The sequence below is a fragment of the Sus scrofa genome, chromosome 12 (genome assembly GCF_000003025.6).
Source record: "Sus scrofa isolate TJ Tabasco breed Duroc chromosome 12, Sscrofa11.1, whole genome shotgun sequence".
NCBI classification, from domain to species: domain Eukaryota; kingdom Metazoa; phylum Chordata; class Mammalia; order Artiodactyla; family Suidae; genus Sus; species Sus scrofa.
The window spans coordinates 11,346,183-11,368,920 of NC_010454.4; the positions used below are offsets into that span (position 1 = coordinate 11,346,183).

Sequence of the window (22,738 nt, forward strand, 5' to 3'; positions counted from 1 at the left end):
CGCTGTAGAGGAGAAAGGTGGAGAATAGCTTCTGCTCACAGTCCCTCAATCCACTCAAAAAACTGAGAGCCGTATATACGAAATTTATTATTTTTGCTCCAGGTTTTACAACTGGAAACCTGATGGTAATGTTTTGATTTTAGAATTTCACCAAGAGGCAGCAGTGTTTTTCCAAACCCAGAAAAACCCGACGGAGAGGATGAAGATGTCCAGATGGAAAGAATAAAAACAGCAAATGCTGTGACAGTCCCAGATTCTGATGAGGTAGAACTGCTAAAAATGTGTCTCACATAACTGTAGCTGTCAGAGAAAGTGAACCACTTTGTAGTCTTACTTTTTCAAAAACACTAAAGTTTCTTCCGTCGTCGTTACCCCTATAGCGCATTATTTGGCTTCTCTAAATATGCCCCCAAAGAGAAGAGAACTAAGGAAAAACACCACACATACACCCCCCCACACACACATATCCAAGAGTTGTTCATTTATTTTTCAGAGTCATAGGTTTTGCAAGTAAAACTAATTATTACAAGATCTGAGTAAGACTTTGTGAGTTTTATAAACTGAGTAGAGCTTGCTGCAAGCAGTTCACAGAGGCTTCATCGGAGAGGTGTGCACATTTGTGTGCATGCGTGTGTCTGTGTATCGTGTGTGTCTGTGTATGAGTGCATTTGTGTGCAGCTCATCCTCTTATTGGTTGGATGACCTTGGGCAAGTCATTTATCCTCTTTGTGACTTAGTTGCCTTGCCTGCAACATGACGTTAGTGATGAGCCTCGCGTGTTGTATGTGTGTGAGTGTGTTGTGCAAGTGTGTGTGTCTCCACAGATATCTTGGTGGGTGGCTGTCTCTCTTCCGGCTCTCTCAGGAAGAACAAGCACAGAGGACATGGAACAGTACAGATGTGCTTTCCATACAGGAAGAGCGGTTGGGCGGGTTTGCTTGGAAACAGGTTTCTAGGGGAATGGTTGGTTTGATTCATGGTACTGAACAGAGAAAAATCTGGTCCTAGGGAGTCTGGGGCACTTGCTCATTTCAAGGTGAGAATGAAGCCCCATGGGTATTTCCTTGTCGTTACAGAAACCAGTTATTATCGCCAGCTGTCTACGGAAGGAATATGCAGGCAAAAAGAGAAACTGCTTTGCCAGGAGGAAGAAGAAAGTAGCCACAAGAAATATCTCTTTCTGTGTTAAAAAAGGTTGGAAGCAGTAGTTCTGTTAGCAGAGCCATCCTGCCCCCTGAAGATGAGGTCTTTTGAAGGCGCTAATACCATCTGAATCTGGGGCCATCTACTGATCAACAGGAATGGCAGCCCCTCATGAGCAGGCTAAGGCTGATCCACCCTATTGAAAAGTTTCAGTTAATTCTAATGTCTTTCTTTGCATAGGAAGACAGTATGTCTGTTCTGTTCAAACAAACAGAAAAGAGTAATAATAAGAACAATGACCAAAAAAAGGAGGCAGTCTTTCTGTTAGGAAAGATGGATTTTAAAGCCATATAATCAATTTCACAACAGGGGGTACCCCCCACCCCCAGACGGGAACTCGCTGGGGGTACATAACAGCAGCAGTGCACACTCTGCATTCTAACAAAGAGCCCATGTTGGGGAGTGTTGGTTCCCTGCAACAAAGCAACATTAGTTTCAAACTGCAGCTCATCCTCTTATTGGTTGGATAACCGTGGGCAAGTCATTTATCCTCTTTGTGACTTAGTTGCCTTGCCTGCAAAATGAAGTTAGTGATGACCCTCGCGTGTTGTATGTGTGAAGCATAAATGAAGTCTAGAGTGAATTTGACGAGTTTGACACATGGCAAACCCTGAAATAGTATTTATTCTATCTTGTAATAATTTGTGGTTATAATTCTGTGACCATACCTGTTTCTTTCAGGTGAAGTCATAGGGCTCTTAGGACACAATGGAGCAGGTAAAAGTACAACTATTAAGATGATAACTGGAGACACAAAGCCAACTGCGGGGCAGGTCAGTAAAACACAGAACTGTGGTTATTAATGCTGCCTGGAACAAACATCTTATAAGGACAGCCTTAAAGTTACATAGATGGCCCTTTCTTTCTTTCTTTCTTTCGGCCACACCTGCAGCATGTGGAAGTTCCCAGGCCAGGAATTGAACACAATCCTGGAAGTTTCCAGGGTCGCATCACAGCAGCAACCAGAGCCGCTGTAGTGACAACACCAGATCCTTAACTGGCTGTGCCACAAGGAATGCCGAGATGGTCCCTTCTTATTTATCAATATAATTTATGCATTGAATGAGAGGATTAATTAAAAATTTCTCCCCTTAATTCCACAAATAGTTAAGTGCTAAAAGGGGCTACATGTTAAGTATACTATGTCTTTTATTGAATGAAAAATAGAGGCATCAACAAGACATATTTTGGTAAATAAAGCCAAACATGAGCTTTATTCACGGTCAAAGATCTTTGGGTTTTGTTTTTGTTTGTTTTGTTTTGTTTTTTGACTTATGTGTCTTGAGGACTAGTTGAATCGAATGATTCAAGATCCAGGACTTGTTCAGAAAATAGAGATCATAGGTTAAAGAAACATTACCCAAATTCCAAAGCAAAAGCTAGAATCGTATATGAAGACCACGTGGTGGTGTGTCTAGGCCAAGTTGTGTAAAATAACAGACAGAGGACCGAAGTGCTTTAGCTTTGAAGGGGAGATGCTACTGACATTTGACAGAAGGTCAAGGCCAGAGAGAGTGTTTGCAAAGAGGAGAGGCTGCACAGAGGTTTCCTGCATTAGCTTCCCATTTCTGCTCTCACCTCACATGCAGCCAGAGTGGTCCTTAAAAAAGGCAAATGAGGTCATGTCATTATCCTGCTTATAACCCTTCAGTTAGAAGTGATCCAGCATCTTTACTGTAGCTGCAAAAGGCCCTGTAAGAGCTGGGAGCATTTTTCACACCATGGCCCCTGCTCACACCCCCTGCTCACATCAGCTCCCACTGGCCTCTGGTTGTTTTCCCATTGTAAGATCTTCAGGTTTGTTTTTCTGGTGGCTGGAGAGCTCTTCCTTTGGTTCTTTAGGTGTTTGGTTATCTCCTTCTCATCACCTTAAAATTTATGTCCCCAAAAGGCCTTTCCCTCGTTACACTAGGTGCTAAGTTGTCTCCTCCTTTTCAGCATCCTGATTGCCTTGAAAGCATTAAGCTGGAGCTGTCATTCCTTCATGTCTGTGTTTATTGTTTATTTTCTTTCTCTAGATTGAAAGCTCTGTGAGGCAAGGTTAGCAAGGTCTCTCCTCCTTTGTCCTGGAGAGAGATGATGTAGCAGCAAGGTCAAGGGCTCGGATGTGGAAGGGCGATCCCAGTTTCAGCTCCCAGAGTTACCATGTGTGACCTCCTGCCGTTTCCTACATCTGTGCACATGTCCATTCATATATGAAACAGGGATGACCAAACGAACGCCTCAGCCATCTAGGGTTTTTCTAAGGCTAAAGCAATTCAAAACATATAAAATGTAAGCACGGGCACACATGTTACCTGTTATTATGATTATATCGCACAGTATCTGGCTCATACAAATAATAAACGCCTTCATGTGTGGACTGCTTCCTATGTGTCAGACTGGAGTTCCGGATTTCTCAGGCTTCACACCGATGACATTTTGGACCAGGTTATTTTTATTGTGAGGGGCTGTCCTGGGCATTGCAGGCTGTTTAGAAGCACTCGTGGCCTCAACCCACGAGATCCCAGTAGCATCCCAGTGGTGACAACCAAAAATGTCCCCTGACATGGCCAGACATGCCCCAGGAGAGCCCCAGGTGGTGAAGAACTGCCTGATTTAATCCTCCTAATAAACTTGTCAAAATAGATCCTGTACTGTTTTAATATGGGGAACACCAGAACCTTCACCACATTGTCTCTTCCTCTGAATGTCTGGATCAGTAAATGAAGTCCAGCACTGGACATCCAAATGAGCAACCTTGAACTCCCTGGTGGTGATGGACTTGGGAGTAAAGTCTAAACTCTAATGGAGGATGAAGCCACCTGGGGGCTCTGGCTTGGAATTTGAGTTTTCCACCCAGTTTTGGGCAGAATGTGAGAATGAACGTTTTCTCTGCAGGTGCTCCTGAAAGGGAGCAGCGGAGGGGACCCCCTGGGCTTCCTGGGGTACTGTCCCCAGGAGGACGCGCTGTGGCCCAGCCTGACGGTGAAGGAGCATCTGGAGGTGTTCGCCGCCGTGAAGGGGCTGAGGAAAGCGGACGCCGCCGCGGCCATCGAGCGGTACGTGGAGGAGTCGCACCTGTTCTTACCTGAGGGGGACGCGATCCCGTCATACATAATAAGGACGGGAGAGTCTAGCTGATAACTCCACTCTTGGGGGAGAAGATTTCATCCTCTAGACCCCGACGCAGTGTTTTTTCTCATTTAAGCCTGGAGAGGAAAAGGCTACGGATTTTTTTTTTTTTTTCTGACCTATAGTTGGTTTGTCATACAGTGTTAGTTTCAGGTGTACAGCAAAATGATTCCGTTTATGTACTGCACATAAATTCAGTGTATGTACACATGTGTATTTTCAGACTATTTTCCATTCTAGGTTATTACCAGATATTGAATGTCGTTCCCTGTGTTACACAGTAAATCCTCGTTGCTTATCTGTTTTAGGTATGGTAGTTTATATCTGTTAATCCCATACTCCTAATTTGTCCCCCCACCACCACTTTCCCCTTTGGAAACCATACGTTTGTTTTTTACGTCCGAGTCTGTTTCTGTTTTGTGGGTAGATTCATTTGTATTATTTTTTTCAGATTCCAAGTATGTGACAGCATAAAATATTTGTCTTTATCTGGCTTACTTCACTAAGTGTAATATTCTCTAGGTCCATCCATGTCGTTGCAAATGGCAATATGTCATTCTTATTATGGTTGAGTAATATTCCATGTACCAGTATATCACATCTTCTTAAGCCAGTTGTCTCTTGATGGGTACTTGGGTTGTTTCCATGCCTTGGCTATTGTAAATAATCCTGCTATGAACACAGGCGTGCATGTATCTTTTCAAACTGGAGTTTTCCTCTTTTCTGGGTACATGCCCAGAAGTGGGAATGCTAGGTCATATGGCAGCTCTGTTTTTATTTAATTTTATTTTATTTTTATTCTGTCTTTTTAGGGCTGCACCCTCGGCATATGGAGGTTCCCAGGCTAGGGATCCAGTTGGAGCTACAGCTGCCACCCTACGCCAGGGCCCAAGCTGCATCTGCGACCTACACCACAGCTCACGGCAATGTGAGATCCTTAACCCACTAAGCGAGGTGAGGGATTGAACCTGCAACCTCATATTTCCTAGTCAGATTTGTTTCTGCTGTGCTGTGCCAGAAACTCCCTCTGCTTTTAGTTTTTAAAGGAAACTACACTGTTTGGTTAAGGATTAATGTCAGTACGGAAAGAAGTCATTGAAAATATGTGTTTCGCTGCCATGAAAAGTTCATAAAGTATCCTAGGTAGTTTCAATGTTATGGTCACTGGGCAAGCTCTTAAAAATGTCTCTGCTGTAATGTTTTTCTGGTTTGCCCATTATCCCACACCCATTTCCCTGGAGCCGAGATAATGTGGATTAATTCACTCTGTTTCCTGCAGGTTGGTGGATGCACTCAAGCTGCAGGACCAGCTGAAGCTCCCCACAAAGGCCTTGTCCGAGGGAATAAAGAGGAAGGTAGGGGCGGGGCTTGGGGCTCCTCTGCGCCCCCACAGGTCAGTGCCAGACACAGTTCCTCTTGTTCCAGCTGTGCTTCACGCTGAGCATCCTGGGAAACCCGTCGGTGGTGCTTCTGGACGAGCCGTCCACGGGGATGGACCCTGAGGGGCAGCAGCAGATGTGGTGAGGGGATGTCAGGAGTAGCCCTGAGGGAATCGATTAGTCCTGTAACAACTGACCTTCAAAATTGTTGTTTGTAACAGATCCCATGGTGAGATTCAGTGAATTTTTTTGTGCTGAAAGGTGTTTTCCCTCCTTTGACTCAATTTATAAATACACCTGAGCAGCTGCTTCACAGTCATCATTGGCAAGTCTGAAATTTAATCCTAGGAATGTCCTTAATGCAACAACAAAAATTTTTTAAATTATTTTTTATATAGTGAAAGATATTCACATTTATATCTGATTAGTGAAAGAAAAAGCACTATGGGGGAGAAAAAGCAAAAGATAATTCTAACAGTTCAAGACTCACTCTAAGAATTTCAGTTTCAGAGTTCCTGTACTGGCTCAGTGGTTAACAAATACGACTAGGAACCATGAGGTTGTGGGTTCCATCCCTGGCCTTGCTCAGTGGGTTAAGGATCCGGCGTTGCCATGAGCTGTGGTATAGGTCGCAGATGTGGCTTGGATCCGGCATTGCTGTGGCTCTGGTTTAGGCCAGCAGCTACAGCTCTGATTGGACCCCTAGCCTGGGAACCTCCATATGCCACAGGAGCGGCCCTAGAAAAGGCAAAAAGACAAAAAAAAAAAAAGAATTTCAGTTTCATCTTAGATCTCCCAGGTATGCAAGGCTCATTTTTATGTTCAATCAAATCAATCTATTATTAAGTTTAAAATTTTTGCAGTGTCACCTGATACACAAATTCTTATGGAGGGAAAAATAAATTCCAGTATATTGTGGTTTTTTGCCATAAAAAATGTTCATTTTATTTTTAAAAAATTTTTTATGGAAGTATAGTCGATTTACAATATTGTACTAGTTGCAGGTATACAACATAGTGATTCAAAAATTTTTATAGGTTATACTCAGTGTATTCTTTAATTTATTCTTTACTTTAAGAACATTCTGAAATCTGTCATTTTGTACTTTAGGGAAAATATCATTATTGTCATGCTTTTAAATAAGTTCTTCTCATTCTCTTTCTTCCCACTGCCTTCTCATAAGTATTCTGAAAATCCAGCATCTTTCTTTTTTTTTTTTTTTTTTGTCTTTTTGCCTTTTCTAGGAGGTTCCCAGGCTAGGGGTCGAATCAGAGCTGCAGCCACCAGCCTACGCCAGAGCCACAGCAACGCGGGATCTGAGCTGTATCTGCAACCTACACCACAGCTCACTGCAACGCCGGATCGTTAACCCACTGAGCAAGGGCAGGGATTGAACCCGCAACCTCATGGTTCCTAGTCGGATTCGTTAACCACTGTGCCATGACAGGAATTCCCCAGCGTCTTTCTAAACAACCTTGTACCCGATATCATTCTCTATGTTCAGCTCAAGCCGTGGTCTGAATGAAACACTCAAATAGTTTGGATATTCCTGCGCCTCTGGTCCCTCCAAAGCCCCTTTCTTTATCTAATCTGAATTCACTATTTGTTTCGTATGTGCCGGAGGAACATTTAAACATTGATTTTCTCATTGCCTGGAGCATTTCCACAAATTCACACTTTCCCTCAACCTCACTTTAGGCAGGCGATCCGGGCCACCTTCAAAAACACGGAGAGGGGCGCCCTCCTGACCACGCACTACATGGCCGAGGCCGAGGCCGTGTGTGACCGCGTGGCCATCATGGTGTCCGGAAGGCTGAGGTGGGTGCCCGTCCAAGCCCACACCTGGTCCCCAGGTGTGCTCAGCGCAAAGGCCGTCTCCCCGCCCACATGTATCTCTGTGAGGACCTGGGGCGGTTGGCTGCCCTGGCTCCCCGCCGCCCTGCCCTGGCTCCAGAAGCCCCCAGATAGCAGCAAGGGATTTCTCTCTCCCTTTTCTTGCTTGGCTTCACCCTCCTCTTGCCTCCAGGTGTATCGGTTCCATCCAACATCTGAAGAGCAAATTTGGCAAAGATTACCTGCTGGAGATGAAGGTGAAGACCCTGGCCCAAGTGGAGGCTCTCCACCGCGAAATTCTGCGGATGTTCCCCCAGGCGGCTCGGCAGGAAAGGTAAACACAGGAATTGTTTTGTTTCCTCTTGGTCTTTGTTTTGTTTTTCTGTTACGGCAAATGAGAAAGAACAGAATATGTATATATATCTATGACTGGGTCACTTTGCTGTACGGTAGACGTTGACGAAACACGGTAAATCAGCTATAATGGAAAAAAATAAAAATCGTAAAAAGAGAAAAGCTGCATCTTCTCATTCTTTTTAAGAAAATCTTTATGGTATTTTTGAGTATTCTAATGACTACAGAAAGGCACATCTCCAAAGACACATCCAAGGGGTACCACTGGGGGGAGATAAGAGAACAAAGTCTGATTCGGAAACTGTTCTTGAAGGAAATGAGCATCTCTGGTGGCTCTTTAATGGGCCAGATCCTAACACAGGCAGGTACCTAAGTCATCTCGGCAGTTCTTTCTAGAGGCTAAACCCATCCCCATTAAATGAGATCACCTGCATAAAGCCTGTGCCCAGGACCAGGCGTCAGTCAAAGCTCAGTGAACGGCGTCTCTTCACATTTTTATCAGTATCAGTAACGGCACTTGACGCTAGGGAGGTGAGAGGATGCCCAGTGACTAGTGCTGGAGCCAGAAGGTGAACCTGGCTCTTTTTCCTTGAGTGCTGTTCTCACTAGGAAAGGGAGATGAGATGCAGTCCTGCTTCTTCCCTCCTTGAGGTGTCGATGCTGTCAGTTTCTTCCCTTTCTTCTCCCGTTCCTGCCTGGAGTGAAACGGAGCCTTTTTCCCAAGACCCTTGCAGTGGTTCTGCTCCCATCAGTTGACCTCTTGCGTTGATCAGAGAACCTTCACACCATGGCTGCCTCGAGCGCTGCCGAGTTGCGTGCACATGGACCTTTTTAGATCTGCATCCATGGTGACTGTGCTTTTGCAACTCGAGTTCAGCCTCTCTGTCTTCTCCTCGCAGGTTCTCCTCCCTGATGGTCTACAAGTTGCCAGTTGAGGATGTGCGACCTTTATCACAGGCTTTCTTCAAATTAGAGACAGGTAAGAGTGCGCCTTGGGAGGAGGGACCCTGGGAAACATACTTCCAAATCTTGCATAAAACCAGCATGATAAGTAGTGAACATACAATGATGACATTATACCATAAATAAATATTAAGATGTTTAATCCAGTGGTTCGCAGGCAGAGGTGATTTGGCAATGTTGGGGGTACAGTAGAGGCAGACTCCAGAGATATTGGGGGTTCAGTTCTAGACCAACCCAGTGTAGCAAGTATCACAATAAAGTGAGTCACAGGGATTTTTTGGCTTCCTAGTACATAAAAAAGTGATGTTTACTCTACACCGTCATCTATTAAGCGTGCAATAGCATGTATAAAAAATGTACATACCGTAATGTAAAATATTTTATTGCTGAAAAAGATAGGCTTTCATCTAAGCCTTCAGTGAGTCATAATCTTTTTGCAACAGTAACATCGGAAAGCTTAGATCACAGGTTATCACCACAAATATTATAATAACAAAAATTTTTAAATAGCTTGAGAATTAACAAAATATGACACAAACGCAAAGTAAGCAAGTGTTGTGGGGAAAGTGGCACCAGTACTCTTGGTGGATGCAGGCTTGCCACAAACCTTCAGTTTGTTAATGAAAAAAAAAAGCGGCAGAGTAGAGCAGAGCACAATAAAATGAGGTCTGCACTTTTGGCTGTCATGACTCGGGGTGGGGTTGGAGGTACAACTGGTATTTAGCAGGTCTTCTAGAGGCTGGGGGTGCTGAGGTCAGCCCCCACCCCATAACAAAGGAAGATCCGACCAAAACGTCAGTGGTGCCAAGATTGAAAACCCCACCCTAACTGAATGAGACTCTAGAAGGCAGAGACCATGGGCATTTGGGGCTAAGGTGTCCAGAACTCTGCCTTTCCTACTTTTTATTTTATTTTATTTATTTTTTTATTTGATTTTACTTGATTTTATTTTTTGGCTGTGCCCATGGCATGCAGAAGTTCCTTGGCCGGGAATCGACCACACTGGGTCCTTAACCTGCTGATTCACGGGGGAACTCCCTTTTATGCTCTTTTAGATGTTGGTAAGACGTTTCCTCTCTGTGGAGCTGGGCTAGGGCATAACTCTGCTCTAGACTCTGGGCTTTCGATCTTTACTCACTGCGTGGGTCTATGTGGACTCGGGTTTGCCCGTCACACCCGTGTATGAAACCTGGTAACAAGCGAACACCCTCCCCTCTTCGTGGTCTTGACTTTCCTGCTTGTGACCTGTCATGAGAAGTCCCGGCACCCGAGTTCTTAAAGAGATTCTTCTCCTGGAGACAAGGTTGTGGCCATCCCAGGGAGGGTTTCTAGCCACTTTCTCACTCTGCTGGCCACCTTCACGCCACCCCTCATGGGGCCGTTCTCCACACTGCCCAAGTGGCCGAATGACTGATTTTGCATCCTTCCACTGGGGAGGGTTCCCACAGCCGACTGCGCTCAACAGAAGGGTTTTATACTGTGCTCAGAGCAGAGAGGGAGCCGGTCCAGGAAGGCTGCCTCCCTAGAATACAATGGAGCCTTGTTCTTAAGAGCCTTCCAATGTTCCTGCTTTCAGAGTGTTCCCTCCCACCTCTCACTCCTCCGGCTGTGCCTAACTTACTAAAACTGATGTTCTCATTTAGGGAGAAGAAACAACTTTTTCTGACAGTTTTCTGCCCCGTTGTGTGCCAATTACACAGAGTGCACATTATGGAAACGTAGGCTGGCAATTTTTCCTCCAAATGTTAGTTTACACACAAGTATATTCTCAGCTTCAATACACGTATCGAATGAGCTAGAACCCAGGGTAAGCTGGGCCCGGGGTCATGCAGGCAAAACGCACATGCCTGGCACGCTTTCGTGGTCTTGATACTTAGACCTGTCCCTCTGCACCATCGGAGCACTGTTGGGTAACGCACACTCCAGCCAAGCGCGGGCCTCGCCTGCCCCCTCCAGGTCAGACTTGCCTCAGATTTGAAGACCTGAAACTAAGAGGGTAGGATGTTCAGTTTTCTTTCTCTTCTTACCCTCTTCCCCCCTCTACTCATAAGCTGATGTGCTGGTGGAGCCTAAGGAGAGAAGTGCGAACAGAGCAGCAAAGCTTGACTTGACCATTTGAGCTGCAGTAGGGTGTCAGGGCCTCCCGTGTAAAGGTGAACAGTCTGAACAATCGCTGGCCCTTCTTTCGTGGGATGCTTTCGTGAGCCCCTTGAAGACTCCTCTCCCCTCCCATCTGTAATCTCTGTCCACGGCTTCCTGGAGCAGGTGCTGCCTCCTTGTTTTGGCCTCTTGTGAACACCTGGCAGCCCCAGGCCCCCTTCTTAGGATCTTTGTATCCTTCCAGGAGGTACTCTGGGGAACCTCCCCTTTGAAGTCCAGGAGAAATACACACCTTCACTTCACTTCTCCAAGTTCTGGAAGTGCAGGGCAGTCAGCCAGCTACCATGCTTCTGCTTCGCATGTTTCCAGACACAAGTGCCCATGTCCCCAAATTATAGGCCAATCCGACCACATCCTCCGTCCCTGGAGAGGAGAAAGGAGGTGTCACAGCCCTCTGATATGTGTCCAGAGGAAATCTTTGCTTTCCAGTCTCACCTTCCCATTCATTGCCCTTCCCTCTTATGCATTTGCACGTTTGGGGGCTCAGTCACAGTCCACGTGGGTAACAGATTGTAAACTCAAAAACAGGATAATTCCAGTAAGTTTTGTTTATGAAGGGATTCTTTGGCAAGGTGCATGGAACAGTGCAGTTACCCAAGGCTGGAAATGGCAGAAGTGTCGCCCATCCCCAGGTCCAAGGGGACTAAGAGAGGAGGGAGTGACTAGAACGCGGGAGTAGAGTCATGTCGCCTTTGTCACGTTGAGGGGAGTCGTGACCTTGAATCAAGGGACGCACTTGGTGTCAGGGAAGAAGAGAAGGAATAAAAGTCATCATCTCTTCTGTCCTCTGTCCCTCCTGCTCAGCTCTCCACGGGTGGGACTCACCAGAAGGAGCCTCCGAAGTCTGGAGCAGAGAGCAGGGTAGAGGAGAGGGAGGGCGGCTGGAGAGGGGCACACGGGAGTTGTCCATCCCGTAGCTTAACCTGCCTGGGGGTCTGGAACCTCTTACAACATTTTCCAGCTTGTGGAGCCTCCGGCCAAGCTCTATGACAATGGGAGCGTATTTCCATCCCGTTACAGAACCATATGATGAATTTGCATTCCCATATTTAATCCAAGAATGTTGATTACCTTATCTTTTATATTGAAGATCTTTTTGTACATGCTTTTTGTACATGACTTGGTAAAACTCTATGAATGAAAGAAAAAACACATGCACTCCTAATACATGGCTGTCCTCATGCAGTTAAGCAGAGCTTCGACCTGGAGGAGTACAGCCTCTCGCAGTCCACCCTGGAGCAGGTGGGTCCATTTCAGGGATTTTATAGCATCCTTGGGCTACAAATGTACAACGTGTGCATACTGCATTGCACTCAGGAGGCAGCATGACAGCACCCTCTTTATTTTTTTCCCCTGTTGCAGGTTTTTTTGGAGCTCTCCAAGGAGCAGGAGCTGGATGATTTTGATGGGGAAGCTGATCTCTCAGTGAAGTGGAAGCTCCTGCCTGGAGACCCTTAGAGCCCAAGTACCCTATTTTTAAGAGAATATTTTGCAATCTTAATATACCTTATCTCAGATATAGTTTCCCAATGCCTTTGAAATTCTCGTCTTTGTTTTTGTCCTATACTATTATGCATGATGGGACTAAGGTCAGTGAGAGCGATGACACAATGCAGCCTTCGTAACAGCAACCAAACCCCATGTTTCATACAGCAGCAAACTAAATGCATTTATTACAGAATTGTTTCTATTTCTGAGGATGATACAGAGATTAATTTTCTTGCTCTGAACTTTAAAATGTTAAATATTTTCTTGGCAGAGTTTCCTTGTGGCGCAATGGGTTAAGGATCTGGCGCTGTCACTGCAGCAGCTCAGGCCCCTGCTGTGGCAGGGGTTCAGTCCTTGGCCTGGGATCTTATGCAAGTCACAGGCATGGCCAATAATAGTAATAATAGTGATGATAATAGTTGTTCTTTTTGAGTAGGTAAGTATGTAGAGAGACAGTGCTGACTGTTGGTTGTAGGGAAGGGCAGTCAAATGATTGCACAGCAGCACAGTATTGCTTTTTTGTAATTCACTTCTTTTTCACCTGTTCTTAGTTTACTGATTTTCCTTTTCTGTCATTTTTTCAGACTTTAGTTGCAGAGTTCATATTTTGTCTATCATGACCATATGGAAACTTTGAAACCTGTCAAAATAACTCTAGTGAGAATTTCATCAGTGGACAAAAGTTTAAAAATATATATCTTACAATTTTGAAGCATAGTTTTATTTTATGTTTTCTTACAATATAAGGGTCTACTCTTACGCAAAGCACTAAAATGTCATAGATATTACTTTCCCATATCTGTATATGTTATGACCTATCCATCTGGTGATCCTATAAACAGTTTAAAATCAATGCACTATTCTTGTACATTCTTATTTGGGTGAGTTTTTATTGCTGTTGTTGCTGCTGTTCTTGTTAGCTGGTATACAGTGAATTATGTTGCTCACCAATTCATATACTGAAGCCCTCGCCTCCAGTCTCCAGTGTGGCTGTGTTTGGAGTTGGGGCCTTTAAGGAGATAATTAAGGCTAAATGATGTCATAAGGGTGAGGCCTTAATCTGATAGCGGCTTGTGTTTTTAATGAGAGGAAAAGACACCTCACCTACCTGCACACTCACAGGGAAAAGATCACGGGAGGGCTCAGTGAGCAGGTGGCTGTCTGTTAACCAGGAGAGGCCTCGCCAGCGACCAGATTTTCTGGCACCCTGATCACGGGCTTTTAGCCTCCAGAACCATGAGAAAATACATTTCTATAATTTAAACTTTCTCATTTCCAGTGAGCCCTTCCTTTATTTCACTTCCATCACTGCTCCTTCCTTCACCAAAGAATTATTTAGCCCCAAGTGTCAATAGTGTTGAGGTAGAGAAACCTTGACACAGAGGTAAATGCTATGCAAAAAATAAAATAATGTGATCAGATAACAGAAGAGGTGGAGGGGAAACTCTGGGGAGGTTTATTCGAAAAGACTCTTTGGTGGATGACAATTAAACTGAGGATTCAATGACAAGAAGAAGGCAGTGGTATTGAAAACAGGGGAGAGAGGGACAGGCCAAGAGAAGCGCACCTACGGTGGCCTCAAGTCAGGAACGGGTTTGAGTCTTTAGAGATGATGTGGGAGCCATAGGGAGGGACCTGGTGAGATGAGGACGTGGATGTGGATTTAAACCAAGTGCAACGGGAAGTCTGGAGGGTGTGAAGAGGCCGTGTTACATCTCAGATACACACTTTTAAAAGGATAACGCTGACCTCAGACTGGAGAAGAGATTGTGATATCAACAGTGGGTTTGGTGCAGGGGTCAGTGTCGGGGGAGGGTTCATTTAGAGGCTGTTGCAATGATGAGAAATGATGGATGGTTGGAGTAGGGCGGTGGTGCCAGTGGGATATGGAGACAGTGAATGGAGTGGAATATGCTTGGGAACTAAAGGTGACAGATAAGACTTGCTGATGGATTAGGTGTGAAGCGAGTGTTGAGAGATGGAGGAAAGAATAGTTCAGGAGACTTCCTGTATTTTTTCTTGAGCAGCTAGAAGATGGTGCTGTTTCCTAAGATAAAGGAAATAGGAATGGAAGAGGTGGTTTGGGAGCAGAGAAGATTCAGGAATTTGCTTTTCAGAATGCTCAGAACCTGACTAGATGACCCAAGTCAACATGTCACTCAGAAGGTCCAGAACTTCTGAGTAGAAGTTTCTCTGACTAAGCTTTTCACTTTCTTCCAGCTTTTTTTTTTTCTTTTTTTTCCTTTTCAGGGCCACACTTGTGGCACATGGAGTTTCCTAGGCTACAGGTTGAATAGGAGCTGCACCTGCTGGCCTACTCCACAGCCACAGCAACACAGGATCCGAGCTGCATCTGCGACCTGCTCTATAGCTCACGGCAATGCCGGATCCTTAACCTGCTACTGAGCAAGGTCAGGAATGGAACCCGCATCTCATGGATACTAACTGGGTTCATTACCACTGAACTATGACAGGAACTCCCTATAAATGATTTTATTGCCTGATGGTTTGTAGGCATTTTGGATATAATTACTCTAACCTCAAGAATTTTTCATCAATAACATTTAGAAAAATGTTTTCATTGTCTCTGCCTCACACTCAGACTTATATTTTTATTTTTTTAATTTAAGTATAGTTGATTTACAGCGTTTCTTCAACTTCTGTTGTACAGCAAAGTGACCCAATCACATACAGTTCCTATTGCCCATCCATTCTAAATATAACAATTTGTATCCAAAAACTGCCTATCCCACTCCTGCCCTCCTCCCCCGTGGGAACTGCAAGTCTGCTCTCCTTGGCCGTGATCTGTTTCTGTTTTGTAGATAAGATCATCTGTGCCATATTTTAGATTCCACAAATAAGTGATATCATGTGGTGTTTGTCTTTTTCTTTCTGGCTTATTTCACTTAGTCTGAGAATCTCTAATTCCATCCATGTTGCTGCAAATGGCATTAGTTTATCTTTTTTATGGCTGAGTAGTATTCCATTGTATATGTGTACCACATCTTCTTAATCCATTCATCTGTCAATGGACATTTTGGTTATTTCCATGTCTTGACTATTATGAGTAGCAGTGTGCTGTGATGAACAGAGGGGTGCATGTATTTTTTTCAATGAAAGTTTTGTCCAGATATATGCCCAGGAGTGGGATTGCTGGATCATATGGTAGTTCTATATTGAGTTTTCTGAGGAACGTAAATATACTGTTCTCCATAGTGGTTGTACCAATTTACATTCCCACCAACACTGAAGAAGGGTCCCCTTTTCTGCATACCCTCTCCAGCATTTGTTGACTTGTTAATAATGGCTATTCTGACTGGTGTGAGGTGGTACCTCATTGCTTAGAAAACTCTACAGACAACACCTGAAAACTGTTAGAACTCATCAGTGAATTTGGCAAAGTTGTAGGCTACAAAATTAATACAGAGATCAGATACATTTCTATATACTAACAATGAAAGATCAGAAAGAGAAATCAGAGAAACCATCCCATTTACCATCACATCGAAAAGAAGAAAATACCTAGTAATAAACCTACCTAGAGAGACAAAAGACCTATACTCTGAAGACTATAAGATGCTGACGAAAAAAATCAAAGAGGACACAAACAGATGGAAAGATATACGGTGCTCTTGGATTGGAAGAATCAATATTGTCAAAATGACTATACTGAACTTGTTTATAAGCAAGACTGATTTACAATAGAAAATCTAAGGGTTTGGAGTCAGACTCAGTTCTCTAAGCTATGCTGGACTATGGTTGATTCCATGGCAGGAATCTTTTGGCCAGCTGACCCTCCCCCGAAGCCCTGCACAATCCTTTTAAAAGCATCCACACACCTGGGAGAAATCTGGGGGGATCCTGGACACCCTGACCTGTTGCTTCTTTTCTTGGACCTAGCTTCTTCCCTCCAACTGTCACCACATGGGCTTTCCAACCTCTTTATTCAGTCTGCTTCTGTCTAGACTTGCCTCTCAGCCTCATTAAGCAGCCACGTGGAAGTTCTTCCTCTGAGGCTGTCTTGGTTAATGTGCCTCCTGTTGCAATTGGCTCCTGCACCTCTTACCTGAGCTTTGTCTCCAGGAAACAGCACAGACCCGAGTGTCATCCTGCTCCATGAATAAGAAGAAGCCTTCCGACAGGGTACCTCTTCTTAGCTCCCTGCAATATTCCATGACACTGTGTGGATCATTCTTGGCCAGTGGAGTTGGGAAGGGAAGATCCCTTCAAATGCCAAACAGGGAGTTCCCATTGTCGTGCATCAGAAATGAATCTGACTAGTATCCATGAGAATGCGGGTTCAATCCTTGGCCTTGCTCAGTGGCTCAGGGATCTGGCATTGCTATGAGCTGTGGTGTAGGTTGCAGGCACAGCTTGAGTCTGGGTTGCTGGGTCTGTGGTGTAGGCTGGCAGCTACAGCTCTGATTCAACCCCTAGCCTGGGAGTTTCCATATGCTGAGCTGCTGTTTGTGCTTAAAAGTCCTGATCCGCTTCTATGCCCTTGGCATTCTTTCCTCAAAACTAATGTTCCCTCTAAAATAACTTTTTCTTTGCTAATTCAGACTGAGAAATTATTTTCGTATGCAGTGAAGATCATTTGTGAACAACTAAGTTCCCACGGCTTTTGGAGTAGACCCAGAAAATCATATTGGTATGGGATTTTTGATTGAAGCTATGGGAAGATATGATACTCGACTATGCAATGAAGTGTCCCCTGAGAGATATTTTGGGTTTCTGTGATACTGTGATTTATAATCAGAAATATGTCCTTGGCTTTTACCCCCTTTCTGGCATGGAGCTTTTAAAATCCTTGGAGTTCCCTAAGTGATGAAAAGCTGTATTGGTGTCTTTGTTATGTTAATGAACTTTGGACAGAACCACAGGATTGTGGGGTTTGTTATCAAGAAAACCAATCAAGTGATTAAAGGGATGGAATTGTTAGCACCACTCCTTGACCTCCAGGGATGGGAGAGGGGGCTGGAGGCTTAACCAGTTGCTAGTGGTCAATGATTTCATCAGTCATGATCCTGTTAGGAAGTGTCCATAAAACCCCAAAGATGGGGTTCAGAGAGCTTCCAGGTTGATGAACACAGGGATATTTGGGAAGCCTGGTGTTCCTGGTGGGGACATAAAAGCTCTGAGCCCTTTCTCACATACCTTGTGCTATGGATCTTTTCCATCTGGCTGTTCCTGGATTATATCCTCTTATAATAAACTGGTGATCTAATAAGTAAAATGTTTCTCTGAGTTCTGTGAGCTGCTCTAGCAAACTGATCAAACTCAAGGAAGAAGGGGTTGTGGGAACCTCTAATTCATAGCCAGTTGGTCAGAAGCACAGGGCTTCTGGGCTTGAGACTGGCCTCCGAAGGGTCTGGTTGGCGATCTTGTGGGACTGAACCCTTAACCTGTGGTATCTCGCTCCATCTCTGGGTAGACAGTGTCAGAAATGAGTTAAATTGCGGGACATCCAGCTGGCGTCCAGAGTGTTGCTTGTTTGGTTTGGGGTGAGGAAAACCCTTCCCCACATGCACTTTGGAATTGGTGACCAGAACAAACATTCACTGCTGCAACGAAAGTGCGTGTGAATCATCTTGTTGCGATGGCTCATCTTATGAGTCCACTTGGCTAGGCTGTGGTGCCCAGTTGTTTGGTCAAACACCCATCTCGATGTTGAGAAGGTAATTTTTAGAGGTGATTAACGTTGAAATCATTGGACTTTAAGTAAAACAGACACGCTTTCTACAAGGACGGGCTTCATTCAGTCAAGACCTTGAAAATATAGACTGAGGTTTCCCAAAGAATAAGGAATTCTCTTTAAGAATGTACATAGAACTACTGCCTGCATTTCCAGCCGTTGCCCTGAGAATTCACTCAAGTCTGCATCATCAGCTCCTCCCTGAATTTCCAGTTGGCCAACCTGCTCTACAGATTCAGAAATTGTCAGCCTCACAATCATGTAAGCCAATTCCTCAAATTCTCTTTCACTCTTCCCCCCCCCCCCACCATTGGGTCTGTTTCCGTGGAGAACCCTGACCAATACACCCAAAAAGGTATAAGAACCTCCACCCCCGCCAAGCTCAGCAAACACTCCTTTTGCCACAGGTAGGACGTGCTAAGGCTGTGATTTGCTGCTGCTGCCAGAGGAGGGAGCTGGTCTGCTGCTGTATATCTGGTCTGCTTCTGATTACTGAGGGCTTAAACTCCCCGGGGGTTCACTGCTGCTGTTATCTCCCTCCCAATCCCACCTGCCTCCCATCCCTTTACCTACACACAAACCATACAGGCATCCGCACATGCATAGCGGCAAACAGTAAAAGGCAGAAGTAGCACTTGTATCATATTCTTGGAAATTACTGCTGTTGCTCTCTTAGGGACAGAGTGACAGTCCTGCCAAATGCCGAGGGCATCCACACAGCTCCACCTGCACCCCTGTCACAATAACATCTAAGTCTCTGTGTCAACAAGCTCCACCACAGCCCAGCAGGCTGTCAACTTCTGGAAAAAAATCTTACTCTGCCAGTACATTATCCAGTAATATCTCTCAAACTGTTCATGGTAAGGGGCTATTTCATTTCTAATCTGCAGACCAATATTTTTTAAAAAATAAAAAAAAGTGTACTGTAGGGTCACAGAAATGTTGAATAGTTATAAAAGCATGCACTCACTTTTTTTTTTTTTTTTTAACTGTATTCACTGGCCAGAAACCAGCCATGCCTTGGGCAGTTCTGCCTAAGTGCCTGACATACAGTGGCTGAGGTTGGTGTCTATGGCAACAGACACTCCTCACCAGGGAAGATTATTTAGGAGGCTCTTTACCCTGGTCTGGCTCATACTCTCCTACATCACCACCCCCAGTCCTGCTAGTAAACGAGCCTCCAAAATATTAAATGCTGTTTCTCCCCATCTCCAGTTTCTCCCACCTGAGCACATCCACTTTTCAGGATACCTCTAAAATAATCACTCACATTATTATTTTTTTTTCTTTCTTCTTCTTTTTTTTCTTTCTTTTTTTTTTTTTTTTTTTTTTTGTCTTTTTAGGGCCACACCCTCAGCATATGGAAGTTCCCGAGCTAAGGGTCGAATCAGAGCTGTAGCCACCGGCCTACACCACAGCCACAGCAACGTGGGATCCAAGCCGCATCTGTGGCCTATACCATAGCTCTTGGCAACGCCGGCTCCTTAACCACTGAATGAGGCTAGGGATCAAACTTGAGTCCTCATGTATACTAGTCAGACTTGTTTCTGCTAACTCCTAATCACTCATTTTCTAATTCACACCGTCTTTATTCTCCTAGATCATCAATGACAGGAAGCTAAAGAAGACAGGTCAGCAGAACCTGAGTTTTTACCAGCTAAAGCCCATCCGCATCTCAGTTTCAGAGGGAAGTTCTTCCCATCCCATCCGTATATGCGGCCTTCCCACGGTAACCAGTACCATCCGCTCATGCATCTAGGCAGCTTATGACTGTAGTAAAATGTCTGCTCGTGTGTGTTACAAACAGAGAAGGTGGAACTGAAATTTTATACAGTAATAACCAGGATGACAGGGATTGGGAATTCCACGGAGAGTTAAGGTATGCTGACGTTTCTTTCTTAGCAGCCAAGATGAGAGTAAAAAAATGTCAGGCTTTGATAGAATAAATTATAGCTATGAAGCAATGTCCAAAATGTAAGGATTAAACACTGAAGGAATGACATTTCACTGCTGAAATGTTTCTAAGATGTTTCTTATCAAAATGTTTCTAAGATGCAAAGATTTGGAAGAGGCGGCATCTCTGTACTGTTTTCCACAGTGGCTGCACCAGTTTACTTTCCCTCCCACCAGGCATAAGGATTCCCTTTTCTCCACATTCTCGCAAACACTTGCTGTTCGTTGTCTTTTGGATACCAGCCATTCTGACAGTAGAGAGATGATATCTCATTGTGGTTTTGATCCACCTTTCCCGGACGGGTATTTATCTGAAGAAGACAAAAACATTAATTGGAAAAGACATATGCACCCCTATGTTCACTGAAGAATTATTTGCAAGAGTCAAGACATGGAAGCAACCTAAGTATCCATCCGTAGATGAGCCGAATGGATAAAGAAGATGTGGTACACATATCCAATGGAATCTTACCCAGCCTTAAAAAAGCAATGAAATCTTGCCATTGGTAACAATATGAATGGGCCTGGAGACACTTATGCTCAGTGAAATAAGTTAGAGAAAGACAAATACTGTATAATTTCACTTATATCTGGAATCTCAAAAACAAGACAAATGAACAAACAGAAAGAGTCACAGATGCAGAGAACAAACATTTGGTGGCAGTGGGAAGGAGGAGCGGGAGAAGGAAAGAAGAGGTGAGGGAGACGAAGAGGGACAAACTCCCGCCGACATTTCCTGGCAAGGTCTTGGTTTCATGGCCATACCTGACTGCAGAGACACTGGGAAATGGACTGTAGGTAAGTGCTTAGGAAAGTAAATGGGGGGAAAGAAACCTATAAACACTGAAGAAATACCGTTAAGTGATGAGCTCATAATGTCAACCACAGAGGGTAAAGTTGCAGAGGAGCCAGGATAATTCTTAAAGGAAAGGATAAAGGAATCATTTACCAAGTCTTATGAAGCTCTGTAATTAAGTCAGTATGGAAGGGATATGCAAAGAAACCAGTAGTAAGAACAGAAAGCCAGAAAATGAGAATGAAGCCCCCGAGAAAGAATCCATGAGAAAAGAGCTATTACGTAAATGGTGTTGTGACAATTAGCTTGACAAATGTTAAGGAAAAATTTAGATCACTGCTTTGTGCCTTATACGAAAAGGAACTGTAGGTGAGCTGAAGACATAATGTGACACATACTTTAGGAGTCATAGAGGAAAATATAGGAGAGTGTATTTTGACGTCCCGAAAGGAAAGTGATTCTAAAACAGGATACACCCACGGAGTTCCCTGGTGGGCCATCAGTTAAGGATTTGGTGTTGTCACTGCTGTGGCCTGGGTTCAATCCCTGGCCCGGGAACTTCGGCGTGCTGCAGGGCAAGGCCCCCCAAAACCAGGACACACACACACACACACAATCATAGAGCAAAAATTATGGTGTTTCATTATAGCAACATTAAAACTTCCATACAACAAAGGAAAAGATAACGATAAGATTAAGAAAATTAAACAGTTAGCAAATGTAGGTTAAGTTCCATGAGGCTAGGGACTCTAGTTACCTTGCTGCTCCCTCTGGAAAATCTCTTTATGCAATGTCTGTGACATAGGAGGAATAAAAAAATAATAACGCGGTGTGAATGAAGCCACGTGCTGAACAATTAAGGTGCTTTATTCTGACAAAGATGAAGAAGTTTGATCACAAGACCTCAACCACAAAGGCAAGATCTAACAAGTCTGGGATATTTCATTTTTCAACACAGTAGATGTCCTATCTTTGTATAAACCTGATTTGGGGTATTCCTGCTCAGAATGAATGCTTTCCCCTTTGCTAGGTTATTACCGAGCCTACTACAAAGAGAAGGATGTTGTGGAAATATTCAGAGGCTGCAGGCTCTGAGAATGAACGTTTCTCTGCAGGTGCTACTAAAAGGGAGCAGCGGAGGGGCCCCCCTGGCCTTCCTGTAATGCTGTGGCCCAAGGTGATGGTGGAGGAGCACCTGAAAGGGCCGAGGAAAGCGGCCTCCGACCCGCAGAGAAGCCACACCTGTTCTCTACCTAAGGGGGCTGGGCAGGGCGCAGAGGGGGCATCCGGGAAGCTCAGGGCAGGGGATCTCAGTGAAGACCCAGACCACACCGGATAGATTTGCAACTAGAAACTGGTTTCTTGGATTTCAAAGAGTTATTGTTGCTCTCTGCATGTTAAACATAGAAAGAAAAAAAAATCATTGATAAAATTAATCAAAAAGGCTAAAATTTATGTGTATATCTTAATAATGTGCTTGCATTGCTTTAAAAGGAAAAGTTATCTTTGGGGGAAGATCAGACCAATTTAAGATGGTCCAGCGTTTGTTTTGCTTTGTTTTGTTTTGTTTGTTTTTTAGCATCTCATTTCTGAGTTCCAGTCCCCAGGCTTGTCCTCTGAGGCTGTTTCTCCCATCAACTTCCCTTCTGTCCAGAAGCCTGTAACGTTCCTTTATCTCCTTCAGGTTGGTGGATGCACTCAAGCTGCAGGACCAGCTGAAGCTTCCCGAGAACACCTTATCTGAGGGGAAAAAAGAAGGAAGGGGTGGGGCTCGGGACTCCTCTGCGCACCCACAGGTGG

The 22,738-nt window shown here is 44.4% G+C and overlaps 3 protein-coding genes across 16 annotated transcripts in view; all 3 read left to right on the top strand.

Annotated features, from left to right (window-relative positions):
- Nucleotides 1-13,347, top strand: part of LOC100520216 (ATP-binding cassette sub-family A member 9) — a 64,801-nt gene extending 51,454 nt beyond the window's left edge. For both annotated transcript variants that reach the window (XM_021068115.1, XM_013980819.2), the window contains 11 exons: nt 144-264; nt 1,077-1,194; nt 1,885-1,976; nt 4,084-4,244; nt 5,597-5,672; nt 5,743-5,837; nt 7,395-7,514; nt 7,723-7,863; nt 8,783-8,862; nt 12,193-12,248; nt 12,369-13,347. In XM_021068115.1, the coding sequence (XP_020923774.1) occupies nt 144-264; nt 1,077-1,194; nt 1,885-1,976; nt 4,084-4,244; nt 5,597-5,672; nt 5,743-5,837; nt 7,395-7,514; nt 7,723-7,863; nt 8,783-8,862; nt 12,193-12,248; nt 12,369-12,464 (1,156 nt within the window). In that variant the 3' untranslated portion in view covers nt 12,465-13,347. The remainder of the gene's footprint in view (nt 1-143; nt 265-1,076; nt 1,195-1,884; nt 1,977-4,083; nt 4,245-5,596; nt 5,673-5,742; nt 5,838-7,394; nt 7,515-7,722; nt 7,864-8,782; nt 8,863-12,192; nt 12,249-12,368) is intronic.
- ABCA6 (ATP binding cassette subfamily A member 6) overlaps nt 1-22,738 on the top strand; it is a 144,094-nt gene that overhangs the window by 121,115 nt on the left and 241 nt on the right. The gene's annotated exons all lie outside the window — the stretch shown is intronic.
- The window catches only part of LOC100520512 (ATP-binding cassette sub-family A member 8), an 80,564-nt gene continuing 78,377 nt past the window's right edge, over nt 20,552-22,738 (top strand). For 4 of the 13 annotated variants that reach the window (XR_002337431.1, XM_021068089.1, XM_021068095.1 and 1 more), the window contains exons 1-2: nt 20,552-20,940; nt 22,623-22,734. The gene's annotated coding sequence lies outside the window, so the exon portion shown is untranslated. Of the gene's footprint in view, nt 20,941-22,053; nt 22,735-22,738 lie in introns of all 13 variants that reach the window. The other 9 variants (XM_021068096.1, XM_021068093.1, XM_021068100.1 and 6 more) reach the window with 5 other exon arrangements.